At 50.2% G+C, this 18439-nt stretch overlaps 1 protein-coding gene and 1 pseudogene across 1 annotated transcript; both read right to left on the bottom strand.

Moving 5' to 3' along the window:
• Positions 1 to 475: 475 nt before the first annotated feature.
• On the bottom strand, positions 476 to 10022 carry LOC123092274 (uncharacterized). Its single transcript, XM_044513993.1, has 3 exons — positions 9436 to 10022; positions 8909 to 9115; positions 476 to 1145 (listed from the first exon to the last, which is right to left on the bottom strand). Exons 1-3 carry the CDS (start codon positions 9691 to 9693, stop codon positions 810 to 812), a joined length of 801 nt encoding a protein of 266 aa, XP_044369928.1. The 5' UTR covers positions 9694 to 10022; the 3' UTR covers positions 476 to 809.
• LOC123090121 (paramyosin-like) lies at positions 9789 to 14271 on the bottom strand (annotated as a pseudogene).
• Positions 14272 to 18439: the final 4168 nt, after the last annotated feature.

The raw sequence follows: 18439 nt of genomic DNA, 5'->3' as shown, positions 1-18439 counted from the left end.
AGCTTTACTTCACTCTCTTCACTTCTTCTGTATTCATGATGTAACTATGGCCGGTGGAATCACGCTACCTTCAAACCTTTAGTTTCTGTCATGCCGTCGTGTATGGTTTTGAATGATGGCTGCATATACAGGGATTTCTTGCATTGCAAACCCGCTAGGATGGATCCTTAGCTGCAATTTTTGTGGTTTTAACCTTGGCCACAAGCGTTCATGAGGACTTGAATCTGCATGGTGGGTTATATATCCATGGACACGCTAAAAGAGTATGAATTTATTAGGCCTGTGATCATAATTATGCGCTGTTTGTTATATCATCTATAGTTGACATTGAACTTATCTCCATGCTTTTCTTGTGTGTACATATCAGTAATGAACAAGTAATGGACCGTTATGTGTTTTAAGCCTGCTTGTTTAATAAATAACTGCATATGAGAAAGATCTGACTACTCCTTTTCAACAAACAATTAGATTTAGACAAAGTGCAGTATCACAAAACTAAATGAAGGTAGCAACACAGGTTGCACCGTCATAGTGCAAACAAGAAGGATAGACCATTATCCAACTACCAATATAGTGAACTATATTTAAGGACGGATAAAGGATGTGAACTACAGTATGTTTCTAAAAGAAGGGACAGGAGGAAAAAGCCATTTGAGAATCCAGCCTGAGCTTCTTCTATGTTTCTAAAAGTAGAGACAGAAGGAAAAGGCCATTTTAGAATCCAGCCCGAGTTTCTATGCTTCTAAAAGATTGGACAGAAGGAAAAGGCCATTGAAGAATCCAGCCAGAAGGATGTGAACTACGCAAATTTACTCCATGTCAAACTGTTTCATTGACCGAGGAGTGCAGATGATGTCGAGTGGCCTATCGATGCTGTCCTGTAATATGGAAATCTCACCCTCACGCAGCAGTATCTCGCCTTCCTTCAGCTGTATGTCTTCGTCAAGCGATTTGATCTTCTGCTTTAATGAGGCAACATCATTTTGCAGCACGCTAACAGTTTTCCGCAAATGCTTTGTTTCCTGCCACAAGGCATCCCTTTCATCACTTACTGATTTAAGGGTGCACCGGAGAGTGGTCAACTCCTTTGCAGATTCCTGAAAATCCTGTTCTATCTGGTTAATGCTCTCGTCTTTCTTCAAAACCTGCAAGTTGCAACCAAATACGTATAATGTCAGTGACATGCACATGCATAATGAGATGCTCAATAAATGGGAATTGGGGACGCAGTTCTTAATATGGATCTGCTGCAGCTTTAGAATTTTGTGCATTCTTGACCAGAGGATAGAAGCACTTGCTTTCTGCTCATTCATTAACTGAAGCAACAAACAAGATTTGTTGAGAAGTATGTACATAAAGCAATAGCTGAGACCAACTTCAGAGGGATTAGAGCAGCGTGTAGCTCTAAAACAATTTACCATTCATCTTTAGAGATAATACATGACAAGTATGGGTTTGCTAAAGTTATGAATAGCTACACCACCGCCAGCTGAATTTGGATCTTTTTTTTTATGAAACGAGGCAAAAGATTTACCATTTTCATTGAATAAGATGAAGGGAGTTACCCGGTTAATTAGAGGAAAACCGGGCGAAAACCTAGATACAAACCCCAAAGGGGCAAACACGGACGACCTGGCCACAACAACGCCAAACAGTCGACCGCAGCGTCGAGGACATGGCAGCTCCGATTTTGCCGACGAGCTTCACAAGAGAAAGTTGCTAGCCTCGCACCGACCTAGTCCAGCGCAACATCCGGAGAGCACCGCCCGCTGAAAACTGCCCTCATGGAGTCATCGTTGCCGCAGCGGCCCTGCTGTCCGTAGCTCCGATTTCTCTGTCATAGCCAGAAACCAGTATGTCAGCAACACCCAGGAGACGGCTGCTGACACGACCACCACAAGTGACACTGGGCCACCCCAGGAGAAGGAGGCCACCAGGCCCAGGCGCGATCGAAAGCCCAACAGCAAGTACGCAGGGCCCGAATGGACGATCGGCCCGCGCAAGTAAAGGCCTGCCCCTATATAGTCCCCTCCTCCCCCGAGAGCTAGGGTATGGAGAGGATCAAGAACTTGGCGCGCGGCGGCGACTCTCAGTTACTTTCCTTCCCTTCCTCTGTAGATCTGGCTCGTTGAGCATGTAACTCGACCGAATTCATGTGATTTTGAGTAAGGAAAGCTAGTAGTTCCTATCAATTGGTATCTAGAGCCAGGTTTTTTTTCCCTCCCCACCGCAAATCTGGCCTCTACCTTTCGCTCTATCATCGAGACGCGGAAGGAGAAACAGCGAAGGCTCGCCATGGACGACGAGGCCAAGAAGTTCATGAGAGAGCTTCTGGGTGAGTTCTCCGGGGAAATCAAGGAGTCCATCCGAGATCTGAGCTCCAAGGTGGAGGCCATCCAGGAGTGGAGGCCGGAGCTGGAGGCCCGCGTCGCCGATCTGCAGGACGCGGTCGGGGCGCTCCAACGTGCGGTGCCAGGATACCAGCCCCACGTCGTCATCGACATCCCCGAGGCGTCTGGCAGGGCGGTGGACAAGAACAAGGCCGCCGTTCCACCTGCACCCGTCGCACCATGGAGGCCCTCCTCCAGGCCAGATGGCCACGGCGATCATCTGCAACCCCGGGGGCAGTTCTCAGGAACTACCCCGGGCATAGGTCAGTCGCCCCCCCCCCCCCCCCTAACCCTCCTCGCCGTTTCCGTTCACTGGCCCACTATCAGCTGGGGGTTATGCTTCTGCATCTGCGGGTGGGGGCAACAGCCATGCATTCCCAGCCATGGCATTTCCACAATTCGATGGGGAAAACCCGCGGTTGTGGAAGGGGATGTGCGAGCAGTACTTTGCCATGTACGGGGTTGATCAGTCCTTTTGGTTACCTATGGCCATGCTGAACTTCTCCACGACCACGGCCATTTGGCTGTAGTCCGTTCAGCGCAAGGTCGCCGGCCTAGACTGGGGGGATTCTGCGAATTTCTCTGTAGCAAGTTCGGACGCGACCAGCACCAGCAACTGATTAGGCAATTTTATCACACTAGGCAGACAGGGACCGTCGCGGAGTACATTGAGCAATTTGATGCATTAATGAACCATTTGTTGTCTTACTCTGAAGCCATTCACCCCCTGTATTTTTTGACGAGGTTCGTGGAGGGCCTGCGTGCTGATATCCGGGCGGTCGTGCTGATCCAGCGGCCCATCGACCTGGAGGCGGCTGGATCCCTGGCCCTGCTGCAAGAGGAGCTTGCGGAGGGTTTCCGGAGGGAGCGGCCGCGCCGTTCCGACGCGCCTACACCCAGAGCCGCTGTACGAACGGCACCCCTACCATTGCCGGCCGCTCCTTCCCGAGGAGGAGGGCTGGCTGGCGCGGAAGACCGGCGCGCCTTGGAGGCAGCGCGTCCCGCCCAAGACGCAGACAAGGTTGCGACTCTGCGTGCCTACCGGCGCGCTAAGGGTCTCTGCTTCACCTGTGGCGAACGTTGGGGGCGCGACCACCGCTGCCCAGCCAATGTTCCCCTCCACGTCATCGAGGAGCTGCTCCAGATGCTGGAATCAGAGGAAGAGTACACCCCGCCGGCCGGGGAACAACAAGACGATGCCAACTGCGCGGCCATCTCGTGCCACACATTGGAGGGTACGGCATCTCCCAAAGCCCTGCAGCTGCAAGGTTGGTTAGGCGACACCAAGGTGTTGCTGCTCATTGACTCGGGCAGCTCGTCGTCCTTCATCAGGAACGACTTGGTCCGGGGAGAAATCCAATCGGTCCCTCTCGCTCGTCGTCTTCGAGTGCGTGTAGCTGATGGGGGAGAACTTGCATGTACTCAGGAGGTGCCGGATTGCCAATGGTGGAGTCATGGTCAGGAATTTCGTTGCAACCTGAAGGTTCTCCCATTACTCAGCTATGACATTATCCTGGGAATGGACTGGCTAGAAAGCCACAGCCCAATGCAAGTTGACTGGGAGAAGAAGTACGTCGAGTTCCAACATCATGGGAGCACGATCCGCTTGCAAGGTCTGCCCAGCAGTGACACTACGTGCGCCACAGTTTCGGCAATGCAACTCCAGGCGCTTTGCAAAGAGAATGCCAGTCTGCTGGTTCTCCAACTGTGCCAAGTGGTTCAGCAGCAGCCTCTGCCCATGCCTCCCCAAGTCGCAGAGTTACTTAGCCGCTACAAAGAGGTCTTTGATGAACCAACAGGAATGCCCCCAAAGCGGGCTTGCGACCACCGCATACCCCTGCTGCCGGGCGCTCAACCGTTTGCTATCCGGCCGTACCGTTACTCCCCAGCTCTCAAGACTGAGATTGAGCGACAAGTGGCTGACCTCCTGCAGAAAGGGATCATACAAGTCAGTCAGAGCCCTTTCTCCTCGCCCGTGGTCTTGGTGCGCAAGAAGGACCTGACCTGGCGGATGTGCGTCGATTACCGGCGCCTCAACGCCCTGACTTGCAAGACTACCTTCCCTATTCCGGTAATTGATGAGCTTTTGGATGAATTAGCAGGCGCACGCTGGTTTTCAAAGTTAGATCTCCGCTCGGGATACCATCAAATTCGGCTTGCCGAGGGCGAGGCCCCAAAGACAGCATTCCAGACGCACAGCGGCCATTACGAATACAAGGTGGTGTCCTTCGGCCTCGCCTATGCACCAGCCACCTTCCAAGGTGCAATGAATGTCACCCTGTCTCCAGTTTCCCGCAAGTGCGTACTCGTGTTCTTCGACAACATCTTGGTGTTCAGTGTGACCTTCGAGGATCACTTGAGAGATTTGGAAGAAGTACTCGGGCTATTGAAGAAAGACCAGTGGCAGGTGAATGAATCCAAGTGCTTGTTCGCACAACAGCAACTATCTTACTTGGGCCACCGCATCAGCGCGGAAGGAGTCACAACCGAAGAAAGCAAGATCGCTACAGTCCGCGATTGGCCAGTACCTGAATCAGTGAGGAAACTCAAGGGCTTCCTTGGGCTTGCAGGTTACTACAGGAAGTTTGTTCGTCACTTCGGGATGATCAGCAAACCCCTGACTCAGCTGCTGCGTAAAGGGGCACTCTTTGTGTGGACTGACGAAAGTCACAAGGCCTTTACGGCCCTCAAGGAAGCTCTGATTTCGGCCCTGGTATTGGCCCTGCCCGACTTCACCAAAACTTTTGTGGTCGAGACTGATGCGTGTGACAAGGGGATTGGGGCGGTGTTGCAGCAGGACGGCCACCCCATCGCTTTCCTTAGCAAAGCCCTGGGGCCAAAGGCGGCGGGCCTCTCCACCTATGAGAAGAGTGCATGGCGATTCTGCACGCAGTTGACCAATGGCGCCACTACTTGCAAATGGCTGAATTTGTGATCAAGACGGACCAAAAAAGTATGGTACACCTTGAAGATCAACGCATGTCGACAGTATGGCAACACAAGGCATTCACCAAGTTGCTTGGGCTGCAATACAGAATCTGCTACAAGAAAGGGGAGGACAACAAGGCGGCCGACGCCCTTTCGCGTCGCCACCACGGCCAACAAGAGACCGCCCTATCCATCACTGAATGCAAGCCTGCGTGGTTGACAGAGGTACAGCAAGGATACGCAGAGGATGTTCAGTGCCAAAAGCTTCTCACCAGCCTGGCCACGACACCGCGGCAAGGAGCTTTCACCCTACAACAAGGACTGCTGCGCTACAAAGGCAGATTGTGGCTGGGGCAAAACCGAGCGCTGCAAACCAAGATTACCTCAGCCTTGCATGATGCAGCAACAGGGGGGCACTCAGGCTACCCGGTGACCCTGGCTCGGGTCAAACAACACTTTGCTTGGCCGGGGATGCGCCGCACTATCAAGGAGTTTGTCCGCACCTGCTCCATCTGCCAGCAAGCTAAACCCGACAGGGCATGCTATCCCGGCCTCCTACAACCCTTGCCAATACCAAGTCAGCCCTGGGAACTGGCCACTATGGATTTCATTGACGGTTTACCTCCGTCCGGCCGGTACAATTGCATCATGGTGGTCGTGGATAAACTGACCAAGTACTCCCATTTTGTGCCTCTCGTGCACCCCTTCACCGCCCAGATCGTGGCCCAACAGTTCATGGATCACATCTACAAACACCATGGGATGCCCAGGTACATTATCTCCGACCGTGACCCGCTCTTCACTAGTCGGTTCTGGCAGCATCTCTTCAAGCTCACGAGCACGGAGCTTCTCATGAGCATGGCTCGCCACCCTCAAACTGATGGCCAAACGGAACGCGTCAACCAATGCCTCGAGACATTCTTGCGCTGCTACTCACAGGCTTCCCCACAACAGTGGTCCAAATGGCTGTCGTTGGCAGAATTCTGGTACAATACGAGCACCCACTCCAGCCTGGGCAAGTCACCCTTTGCTGTACTGTACGGGAGGGAGCCTCGGACCCTGGGAATAGTCACTGAAGACAACTGTCAACCGCTTGACGTCCGCGCATGGCTAGAGGAGCGGCAACTCATGCTGGAACTGGTGAAGCAGCACTTGCACAGGGCGCAACAGCGGATGAAGGAGCAAGCCCGGAGATCAAGTGTACCTGAAGCTCCAGCCTTACGTCCAGACCTCCATTGCGCGGCGAGCATGCCACAAGCTGTCCTTCAAATTTTTTGGTCCTTTCCAGATTCTAGCCAAGATTGGGGCAGTGGCTTACCGTTTGCAACTCCCAGAAGACTCAGCAGTCCATCCGGTCTTCCATGTGTCACAACTCAAGGCGGCTCACCTCCGGCCCGAAGACCCGATCAGCACGCTGCCGGCTAATGTGTCTGCGTTTCAGGTGCCACTCGAGGTGATCGACTACCGATGGCGCAAGGCCCCCAACAAGATGGTCCGTCAGGGCAAGATTCGCTGGACGGGCACTCCAGCGGAGGACACCACTTGGGAGGACCTGGAAGACCTCCACCGGTGTTTCCCGCGTGCCCCGACGTGGGTTCCGTTGCGCATCCTCAGCTTCCGTGACAAGACAACATGGCGTACGACCGTGCGCCAGGGCCTCACTCATTGGTCCTACTCTTCGGCTGACAAGGCCAAATGGGAGAACATCAGCCGCCTCAAGCACCATTTCCCTGATGCTCCGGCTTGGGGACAAGTCGTTTTTCAAGATGAGGGGATTGTCAGCAACACCCAGGAGACGGCTGCTAACACGACCACCACAAGTGAGACTGGGCCACCCTAGGAGAAGGAGGCCACCAGGCCCAGGCGCGATCGAAAGCCCAACAGCAAGTACGCAGGGCCCGAATGGACGATCGGCCCGCGCAAGTAAAGGCCCGCCCCTATATAGTCCCCTCCTCCCCCGAGAGCTAGGGTATGGAGAGGATCAAGAACTTGGCGGCGGCGACTCTGAGTTACTTTCCTTCCCTTCCTCTGTAGATCTGGCTCGTTGAGCATGTAACTCGACCGAATTCATGTGATTTTGAGTAAGGAAAGCTAGTAGTTCCTATCACAGTATGGGCACACCCATTGGCGCACCGGACCTTCGACATCAAAAGGACAAGCAGCGATTCGGTTTTTCTCACCACCATCGTCGTTGCCACAGGCGTCGCAACGCCACACCAACCTCATCGCCGGTCGGGCATCTGCCGACCGCGATGCCGTGCACGTCTAGCCTGTAGGAAGCACAAAAGGGATCAAGATCTCCAAGATGGCGCCCCCAAGAGGGAAAATGACGTTGAAGACGACACCACCGTCTGATTCAACCAAGATCCTGACTTCGGCCCGGAGATCTTGACCCGAGAGTTGAGGATGCACAAATCACCACGACGGCGCCTCCAAAGAAGAAAGCGACACCCACGAGCACCGGCCAAGCTTTCGCCCAGATCAGCAACACCACCAGTCCCACTCGGTCGACCGACGCCAACCAGCACCTCCACTAACCTGCGCACCCCTGCACAGCAACCGCGCCATCTCCATGAAAGGACCACCACCATGCCTCGTTGCCGAGCCAACCGAGCTTGTCCAGACAGGAGAGACGAGCCTCCCTCCACCAACAACACTGCAGCCGGCGCGTTGCCCGCGCGAACTCCATGGCTGCCGACACATCAACCATCGTCCTAGGGCCGCCGCCCCGAAGTCCAACATCGCCACACTAGGCCCGGGGACAAGAGGTCGCCCCGCTACGCTATAGTCACCGCACCACGCGAAGACAAGACCGTAGCAAGAAACCACCGCTGGCCGGCGAATTTAACCACGCCCGCCCAGATCCGGCAACGGCCAGCCCTCCCGTGGACCACCATCGCTCCACCAAGGCCCCCGCGCCGCCACACCGAGCGAAGCAGGAGGCCCAGTCGGAGAGCCGCCAGCATCGAGATCCAGAGCACCACGCCCTCTCACGCCGGCCCGCTGCCATGGGGGAGACCGGAGCGTCACCAGGCCCAACCGTCGCACCGAGCGAAGCAGGAGGCCAAGTCGGAGAGCTGCCAGCATCGAGATCCAGAGCGCCACGTCCTCTCACGCCGACCCGCTGCCATGGGGGAGACCGGAGCGTCACCAGGCCCAACCACCGCGCCGCCCCCGCAGCCACTGCGGCTGCTCGTCTGCTGCCACGAAGCCGGGGCCGCTGCCCAGGATCTAGCACTCCGACCGCGCCTTCACGGGATGGGAGAGCCCCGCCGCCGCCGTCCGCGTCATTCGGCGGCGTCGAGGGGGTGGAGGAGAGGAGGGGTGGTGGGTGGCTGCGGCGGGATTGGGCTCCACCCGAGCCGCCCCGGGAGGGGGGGTGGTCTATTGAAATTGGATCTTATTCTACGCCACTCAAGATATGAGCCAACTTAACCTTGGTAATAGCTTTTTTAATGGAAAATCTCAGTAATAGCTTAATAGTGCCACGGATAGCAAACATGCATGCCGTCCTTTTTGGTATCTGAATATGCATGTGGACTTAGCACCAATAACTTATGAACAAACAACATTAGCAGATGTATGGTTACCTGAAGTTCAAAATGCTTAAACTTGTGGGTTGCGCGACATAATTCATCCTGAGTTCTATGGATCTCATTTTCCATGGCATCTTGGATCCGGACAAAAGATGCTACATCTGCCTGCAATTGTTCAATGTCCAGTTCCCTTGACAATAGCTTCTCCTTCAATACTCTGTTGAGTAAAGCTTCTTCTTTCAGCTTAATTTCGAAGTCATCCTACATCGCCGAAAATAAAATAAGAAAGCTTGGTTAGATTTCTGCTTCTGCTACTAGCTTCAGCTGGCCATGCCAACTTAAATATAATCCGGTATTTTAATGTTATAGAGTACTTCTTTCAGTAACTTGGCTTCATAATATATTTGTATTATATAAATTAACATATTTTTCTTGAGCACATTTCATGGTAACACAAATTTTACTATATAAGTTCTAAAAGAATGTTGCTAGCTTCATGTTATTCTCGAATGCAGAATGATAAACCACTGAACAACATACACTTTACTCAAGAACAGCCATATACAAAGCAGATTTCATACCCTATATAATGTATCATGTCTCACAGGAACACCCACTGTGTTGTCTTCTTCGTTGTGCTTTTCAACCAACACAGACTTAACTTTTCTCAGACTAAGGGCTAAATTGTCCATTCCTTGTCTTATGTTCTGGTACTTCAAAGTGTATTCAATGGCTGCTAGTGCATCAACACTGCGAATATTCTCACTCTTGGATTTCATGACGTCCAACAACTTGCCACAAAGACAACTAGTATCTTCAAGTAATGATAAGCCTTGCATCTGCAAGTTGTCCACTCTAGCGTGAAGTTCGAGGTCAACACGAAGCAAGGATAAACTTAATCCATTCCCACTACTTTCTAGATGATTTAAAATCCCTATGTTCTCTTGCTGAAGAGACTCTACTTCAAGGTTACAACAACAACAACAACAAAGCCTTTAGTCTCAAACAAGTTGGGGTAGGCTAGAGGTGAAACCCATAAGATCTCGCAACCAACTCATGGCTCTCGCACATGGATAGCAAGCTTCCACGCACCCCTGTCCATAGCTAGCTCTTTGTCGATACTCCAATCCTTCAGGTCTCTCTTAACGGACTCCTCCCATGTCAAAATCGGTCGACCCCGCCCTCTCTTGACATTCTCCGCACGCTTTAGCCGTCCGCTATGCACTGGAGCTTCTGGAGGCCTGCGCTGAATATGCCCAAACCATCTCAAACGATGTTGGACAAGCTTCTCCTCAATTGGTGCTACCCCAACTCTATCTCGTATATCATCATTCCGGACTCGATCCTTCCTCGTGTGGCCACACATCCATCTCAACATACGCATCTCCGCCACACCTAACTGTTGAACATGTCGCCTTTTAGTCGGCCAACACTCCACGCCATACAACATTGCGGGTCGAACCGCCGTCCTGTAGAACTTGCCTTTTAGCTTTTGTGGCACTCTCTTGTCACAGAGAATGCCAGAAGCTTGGCGCCACTTCATCCATCCGGCTTTGATTCGATGGTTCACATCTTCATCAATACCCCCATCCTCCTGCAACATTGACCCCAAATACCGAAAGGTGTCCTTCCGAGGTACCACCTGGCCATCAAGGCTAACCTCCTCCTCCTCACAGCTAGTAGTACTGAAACCGCACATCATGTACTCGGTTTTAGTTCTACTAAGCCTAAACCCTTTCGATTCCAAGGTTTGTCTCCATAACTCTAACTTCCTATTTACCCCCGTCCGACTATCGTCAACTAGCACCACATCATCTGCAAAGAGCATACACCATGGGATATCTCCTTGTATACCCATTGTGACCTCATCCATCACCAATGCAAAAAGATAAGGGCTCAAAGCTGACCCCTGATGCAGTCCTATCTTAATCGGGAAGTCATCGGTGTCGACATCACTTGTTCGAACACTTGTCACAACATTATTGTACATGTCCTTGATGAGGGTAATGTACTTTGCTGGGACTTTGTGTTTCTCCAAGGCCCACCACATGACATTCCGCGGTATCTTATCATAGGCCTTCTCCAAGTCAATGAACACCATATGCAAGTCCTTCTTATGCTCCCTATATCTCTTCATAAGTTGTCGTACCAAGAAAATGGCTTCCATGGTCGACCTCCCAGGCATGAAACCAAACTGATTTTTGGTCACGCTTGTCATTCTTCTTAAGCGGTGCTCAATGACTCTCTCCCATAGCTTCATTGTATGGCTCATCAGCTTAATTCCACGGTAATTAGTACAACTCTGAACATCCCCCTTGTTCTTGAAGATTGGTACTAATATACTCCGTCTCCATTCTTCTGGCATCTTGTTTGCCCAAAAAATGAGGTTGAAAAGTTTGGTTAGCCATACTATCGCTATGTCCCCGAGACCTTTCCACACCTCAATGGGGATACAATCAGGGCCCATCGCCTTGCCTCCTTTCATCCTTTTTAAAGCCTCCTTCACCTCAGACTCCTGGATGCGCCGCACAAAACGCATGCTGGTCTCATCAAAGGAGTCATTCAGTTCAATGGTAGAACTCTCATTCTCCCCATTGAACAGCTTGTCGAAGTACTCCCGCCATCTATGCTTAATCTTTTCGTCCTTCACCAAGAGTTGGCCTGCTCCGTCCTTGATGCATTTGACTTGGCCAATATCCCTCGTCTTCCTCTCCCGGATCTTAGCCATCTTATAGATGTCCCTTTCACCTTCCTTCGTGCCTAACCGTTGGTAGAGGTCCTCATATGCCCGACCCCTTGCTTCACCAACAGCTTGCTTTGCGGCCTTCTTCGCCATCTTGTACTTCTCTATGTTGTCTGCACTCCTATCCAGGTATAGGCGTCTGAAGCAATCTTTCTTCTCTTTAAGCGCCTTCTGGACATCATCATTCCACCACCAGGTATCCTTATCTTCGCTTCTCCTTCCCCTGGACACTCCAAACTCCTCCAAGGCCACCTTACAAATGCAAGTCGCCATCTTCATCCACACATTGTCCGCATCCCCTCCTTCCTCCCAAGGGCCCTCCTTAAATACCCTCTCCTTGAACACCTGAGCTACCTCCCCCTTGAGCTTCCACCACTTCGTTCTAGCGACCTTGGCACGCTTATCCCGCTGGACACGAATCCGAAAGCGGAAGTCAGCAACCACCAGCTTATGCTGGGGTACAACACTCTCCCCAGGTATCACCTTACAGTCTAGGCACGCACGCCTATCTTCTCTTCTCGAGAGGATGAAATCAATCTGGCTAGAGTGTTGGCCACTACTAAAAGTCACCAGATGTGATTCTCTCTTTCTAAAGAGGGTGTTAGCTACAATCATGTTGTAGGCTAGAGCAAAGCTTAAGACATCTTCTCCTTCTTGATTCCTGATGCCATAGCCAAAGCCCCCATGCGCCCCTTCAAAACCTGTGTTAGATGTACCCACGTGGCCATTGAGGTCTCCTCCTATGAAGAGCTTCTCACCAATCGGTACACTCCTAACCATGTCTTCCAAGCCTTCCCAGAACTCTCTCTTGGTGTTCTCATTGTGGCCTACTTGCGGGGCATATGCGCTGATAACATTGAGAACCAAGTCCTCAGCTACCAGCTTGACCAGGATAATCCGGTCCCCACGTCTCCTGGCGTCTACCACTCCATACTTGAGGCTCTTGTTGATCAAGATGCCTACGCCATTTCTGTTTGCAGCCGTCCCCGTGTACCACAGCTTGAAGCCGGTATCCTCCACCTCCTTCGCCTTCTTTCCTCTCCATTTGGTTTCTTGGACGCAAAGGATATCAACACCTCTCCTCACTGCTGCATCAACTAGCTCCCGAAGCTTCCCTGTCAGAGACCCTACGTTCCAGCTACCTAAGTGAATCCTCCTAGGCTCGGCTAGCTTCCTTACCCTTCGCACTCGTCGAGTCAAATGCGAAGACCCTTGCTCATTTTCCACTACATCCGGGCGCCGATGTAGCGCGCCACTAAGGATGCGACGACCCGATCCTCGCTCACTTGCCACCGTATCCGGATCAAGATACGGCGCGCCACTTGGGGGTGACGGCCCGGCCCTTGCCCATTTTCCACCACACCCGGGTTCCGATGTGGCGCGTCGCTGAGAGAGTTACGCCCCAACGAAAATCTTTTGGGTTTCATCTCCATAAGAGTGGCTGAGTTTTTACGTTGGCTCGCCAAGCCTATCACAACCCTCCTCCTTTACCCGGGCTTGGGACCGGCTATGTTGAGACAACATAGGCGGAGTTAAGAGACTCTACTTCAAGGTTACAGGACTGAATTTCTTTTCTCAGCTTTTGCTCAACTCCAGTAAGTCTCAAAAGTTCCATTTGTGTCCTTGTGATGCTTTCGCTACTTCCGGCAGATCTCTTTTCTAATTCAGCACTAAATCCTTGTCTCAGCCCATTTATTGTTTTCTCCTGCTCATTTGATGCCCTTTGTAACCTTGCAATCACCTTGTGTAGTGCCCTACTGTTATCTTCCTTGGATTTTAAGCATTCTTGGATTTGGTCCCTTTCTTCTGCAGCTTTTGTAAAGCTATCATGCAACTCTACTGAGGATCTGTGAAGACTGGTGTGCTCACCTTTAACTTTCTCCAGCTCATCATTCAGTTGTTTGTTTTGCAGTTCCAAACTTGTAATCCTGTTAGAAGCCTCATCTCGATTTGATTCAAGCAAATTAACTTCTCTCTGAAATAACACATTCTGCTCTGCTAGCTCCATTACTCTATCCCGTAGTCTCTGTTCTTCGGCTTGAAATCTTGCTAGCCTGGCTGACCAATCATCTGACCTTCTGTCAAGCTCCCGTTCCAAGGTAGTTTGCACATAAGTCTTCTCATTCTCCATCCTTCTAGTTCTAGAGTCTAATTCTACCCTGGATCGCTTGTATTGTTCTTTGGCTGCAAACCTTTCTGTAAGACGCGCCTTAATCTGTGAAGATAGTTCAAGCGCCAGTTGTTTTCTATCTTCAATCAAGCTGAGAACCAGCTGCATAATGTCAGTTGAGTTCAATCTCTTATCCCTGAGCATGTTAAGCTCGCTCATTTCTTCAGAAGGAACCATAAAGCATGCATCCAATTCTTTAGTTCTTCTAAGCAATTTATCATCAGTGTCTGGTTCCAAGTTCTTGTCATGAAAACCACAAGACCCATCATGATGATAAGTATCAGCAGCAGAGCATCTTGAGGTTGCCCCGAAAAGTGGATTCACTGAAAATCCATAGAAGCATTGAGGTTGTAGATCTCGTGAGTCCTCATAGATATCTTCCAGTGTAGTCACGCTATATGATTTGCACTCCTCTGAGTGAGAAAAACTATCAGAAGATCCTTCAAATAGACTCGTGTCATTTCCATCTGAATCACGCATAGATCCCACCTTCAAGGTGTCCATTGCCTCTTCCTGAGCAAGTTGATGGTGGTAGGTTAGGTTCCATCCTCCAAATCTTGCAAAGTCTTGTCTATGTTTGAGTAGTTCTCATATATTTCTTTGCAAGATTTTGGTGAAGATGGAGCTGTAGAATGAGGTCGAGGTGGTCTTCCACATCCCGAATGAGGAGCTGCAGTTCTGACGGGGATTTTCTGCTTATGTTTCTCATTTAATATGTTTGCTTCTTGCTCCCCATCAATGTACAGATCTAGCACTTCATTTTTGTCCAGTAAATTGGTCAACCTGGCAGGTCTGCATTTGAATGCAACAGTAGAGCTAAGAGGAGAGTGTCCTGTTGATGAGCATGAGTAGCATCTTGAACGTGGTGAATCAGTTTCCTGTACGCCATGTGCTTTTGGAACCTTTATCATGCATTCCAATACATTAGGATGTCTTTCTGGTGACCATGTGTAGCACCTGCAGACAGTAATCTCTATCACTAACATTTTCTACAAAACATGCTCCAAAGAATAACATTCAGGTTTTATTCAGGTATAACGCGCACAATTATGTCACGACTATAAGTAACAGAGATCGTCTACAACAATGTTATGGTATGTCCAACGGGAATTTAATTCAAAGAATGAGCTGGTGGCTGCAGATTATGACAACGCTAACTGTGATATTTCTGTAGAGAAAAATTCTCAAGACGTTTCTTGAAAAAAAAAATCTCAACAGGGGCATGTTAGTGGTTCACATGAGCAATCGTTTGGTGTGCTAAAGATGAACTTCCAATTGAACCTAAACTTTGCTACAGTACAACTTATGACACACAGCCGCTAGCATCTACTCCCTCCGTTCGGAATTACTTGTCTCGAAAATGGATGTATCTAGAACTAAAATACATCTAGATACATCCATTTCTACGACAAGTAATTCCAAACGGAGGGAGTATATACTATCAGATTTCAATTTGCTTTTGATTACATTGAATTCGAAGTACAACATTATACCACTTATAATTATATTGCTAACATTTGATCGGTGGTTTTCCAAATTTTTTGCGAACAGGGAGTGGCAATTGATGTTCGTGCAGTAAAGTGACTTATAAGGAGGGGGGGGGGGGGGGGGGTACCAAGCATAGGTAATCGACCCACTTACTCAATATCGGAAACATGACGAGGCACGTCAGAACTATTAAACCATGGAATATCAGAAACATAGGTAATCGACCCACTTACTCAATATCAGAAACATGACGAGGCACGTCAGAACTATTAAACCATGGAATATCGCCTGAAAATCCCATTGCCCTTTCATCCAAGGAACGATCAATTGCCGAGGATGTGAACGACAGGCATCTCCTGAGCTGCGGATTGGGCGATTCCTCGCTGCTCAATTTTCCGTGCCTCCTTCTGGACCTGCGTGCCCTAGTATCAGGGGAATGGGACGCACCATTAGTCCCACCCTCATCCAATTTGCTTTCACTCCTTTTATCATGCGCTGGAGCTGGTTTGTCGGCATTGCTTGTGAACGAGCGGAATGGAAAGAACCTTCTCATCTCCTGAAATGTCCAGTAATCTGCTGCATGGGGCGGCAATGTTACGGCCCAAAAAGATAATAGAATTGTTCTAGACCGAAACATAGCAATGATGATGATAATAGTAAAAGATTGGATCATAGCTGTGCGAAATGATTTGCAAGCTGAGTGGTGCATTAGACAAGTCAACATGACTGCCAATTAAACTGTATTAAAAACTGTATGGGCAGAAATCTAGGAGAAAGCAAACGAATCACAATGTTTTAAAAAAAAATGGAAACGTCCGTAAATATGGGTAAAATGGTTACAATTCAGTGCCCCCCACTGGTAAATTTGGGTTTAGAAAATCCTTCAAACAGGTTCCAGGCAGAGATTTTGATGGGCAATGAAACACAAAAAAGTATACACAAGAACCGGGAGAGAATAATAGAACCGAAAGTAGCCTTGACAAATTTGAGACTGACTAAACTTAGCGGCAAACTGAACATAAAACCTGGTGTCGAAATTTTGTTCAAGGAAAGCTAGAAGCCAAAACTGTCAGGTCACGGTCTTCTTGGACTATATGGTTTGGTTCATATTAGATTATCAAAATCGGGCGGCAAAGCCTTCCGTCCAAAAAATCTGGTAGTTCGCCAATCGCGGGACAGTGCATTTTTCTGTGTGCTAGGATCAAAACAGGACATGAGATCATGGAGTATTATACTATTGCAGAGCTACTATGAACTAGTACTACTGTGGTAACATCCAGTCAAGACACTCACTCTGCATCCGTACAAGTAATCATGCCACCAGATCCGCAACAGTTCAACACCAAACAGTATAAATCGGACAAATCAATTCAATAAGCAATAACCACTGAACAGCAAACAGACATTGAGAACAGCCAATGACAACGGAAAGTTACAGTGCACGACTGCGTTTGCGGTGGAAATTCGCTAATCATGTTGAAGTAAGTAAGCATGGTGGACTCGACACCTACCTGAGAGAGAGGTTGAGGATTTTTTTTTTCTCTATTTCGTGAGGCCGGCCGCCGTAGCGGAGCGCAGCTGCGGAGGAGGTCGGGTACGGGAGGATCGGACCGGGCAACCGGAGTAAAAACAGGTCGCAGAGGTGCCGCCGGGGAGGTACGGGGCCGGTGGATGCGGAGCGCGGCCACGTTGTCGCCGTCCCCCTGAGAAGAGCAGCAGAGCACACGAGACGAGTGCGCTAGCCTAGCAACCGTCGGGATGGTGGGATTGGACTGACAATGAATCGTAGTAATAGCAAAATTGCACTAGCCCGGTTTCGAAGTGAAGAATGGGAGACGAGAATCCTGTGGGGAGGCGGAATTTTAGGGAAGGCAAAGGGATTTGAAACGGGGGAGCGGAGGCCGGAGGTGGAAATCGTGGGGAGTCGGCGGCGGCCAAAATCCGAAGTTGTGGCGTCGTGGTGGGGGGCTCGCGGAAAAAGGCCGTTGGCCGTTGGTTTGCTGCTTTATCTGGGCCCCGGATTTAAAACGGCAAGTCCATCACCGCCGCTCCTCCGGCGACACTGCCTGCTGATGAACAGAGCTCGCGGTTCTGTAGCATGCATCGACCATATTCGTCGTTTTCTTTATCAAAAAAGCATCCGGATCGAAAGTACTCATGTGAGCGCGAGCTGCGGTGATCCGGGAATCTGTACCAGCAGTTTATCGACAACTGCGTGTATTGGTACCAATATAACTGTTATTTTCCATTTCTACGGTGACCCTCGTGGGCGCCGTTATCTTTCTGAAGACGTCGTCGTGGTGCTCCTCTTCGTGCTCGGGTTTCGAGTGAAAACCTATATTTATTGTGGACTCGACAGTGATGACGCTTGGCGCGGTTCTTTCTCCTCGGGGCGTTGTTGTGGAGCTTAGGGGGCTTGGCGTGGTGTTGTACTCAGTTCTTCCTGTACTCCCTTTCGGTAGCGTAGTCGTGTGTGTCATGCGTGATCCGGTTATCCTGGGATCGGCATTGTGCGAGGGTTACCTCATCTCCTTGTATCGTTTGACCGTGTACTCTGTTTGGTTTTGCTTTATATGTAAAGCGGGGCGGAAGTTTGTTTCGAGATATATTGCGGTGTTTTTGCCAGCTTCACCTTGATTACGAAATCAACTACGCTTTTATCTCAGTTTCAAAACTATACCACAAGAAATGCCTGAAATTGTTTGGTTTTGTGTTTGATCCCAGTAGCCTGAGTTATCGATGCACGTGTTTAAAGCCCTCTTTGATTGAAAGGATTTGTTGGGTAACGTAGCATGCAATTTAAAAAAAAAATTACGCTCACGCAAGATCTATCTAGGAGATGCATAGCGACGAGAGGGGGAGAGTGTGTCCACGTACCCTCGTAGACCGAAAGCGGAAGCGTTAACTTAACGCGGTTGATGTAGTCGAACGTCTTCTCGAATCAACCAATCAAGTACCGAACGTACGACACCTCCGAGTTCTGTACACGTTCAACTCGATGATGTCCCTCAAACTCTTGATCCAGCAGTGTCGATGGAGTCGATGAGTTCTGTCAGCGCGGCGGCGTGATGACGGTGTTGGTGAAGTGATCCGCGCAGGGCTTCGCCTAAGCATTACAACGATATAACCGGAGGAGTAAACAGTGGAGGGGGCACCGCACACGGCTAAACAATTGGTGTGCGTT

This window comes from Triticum aestivum, chromosome 4B (assembly GCF_018294505.1).
Source record: "Triticum aestivum cultivar Chinese Spring chromosome 4B, IWGSC CS RefSeq v2.1, whole genome shotgun sequence".
Classification (NCBI taxonomy): domain Eukaryota; kingdom Viridiplantae; phylum Streptophyta; class Magnoliopsida; order Poales; family Poaceae; genus Triticum; species Triticum aestivum.
The sequence above is the reverse complement of the archived record's forward strand: the minus strand, read 5'-3'. Positions and strand labels throughout refer to the sequence as shown.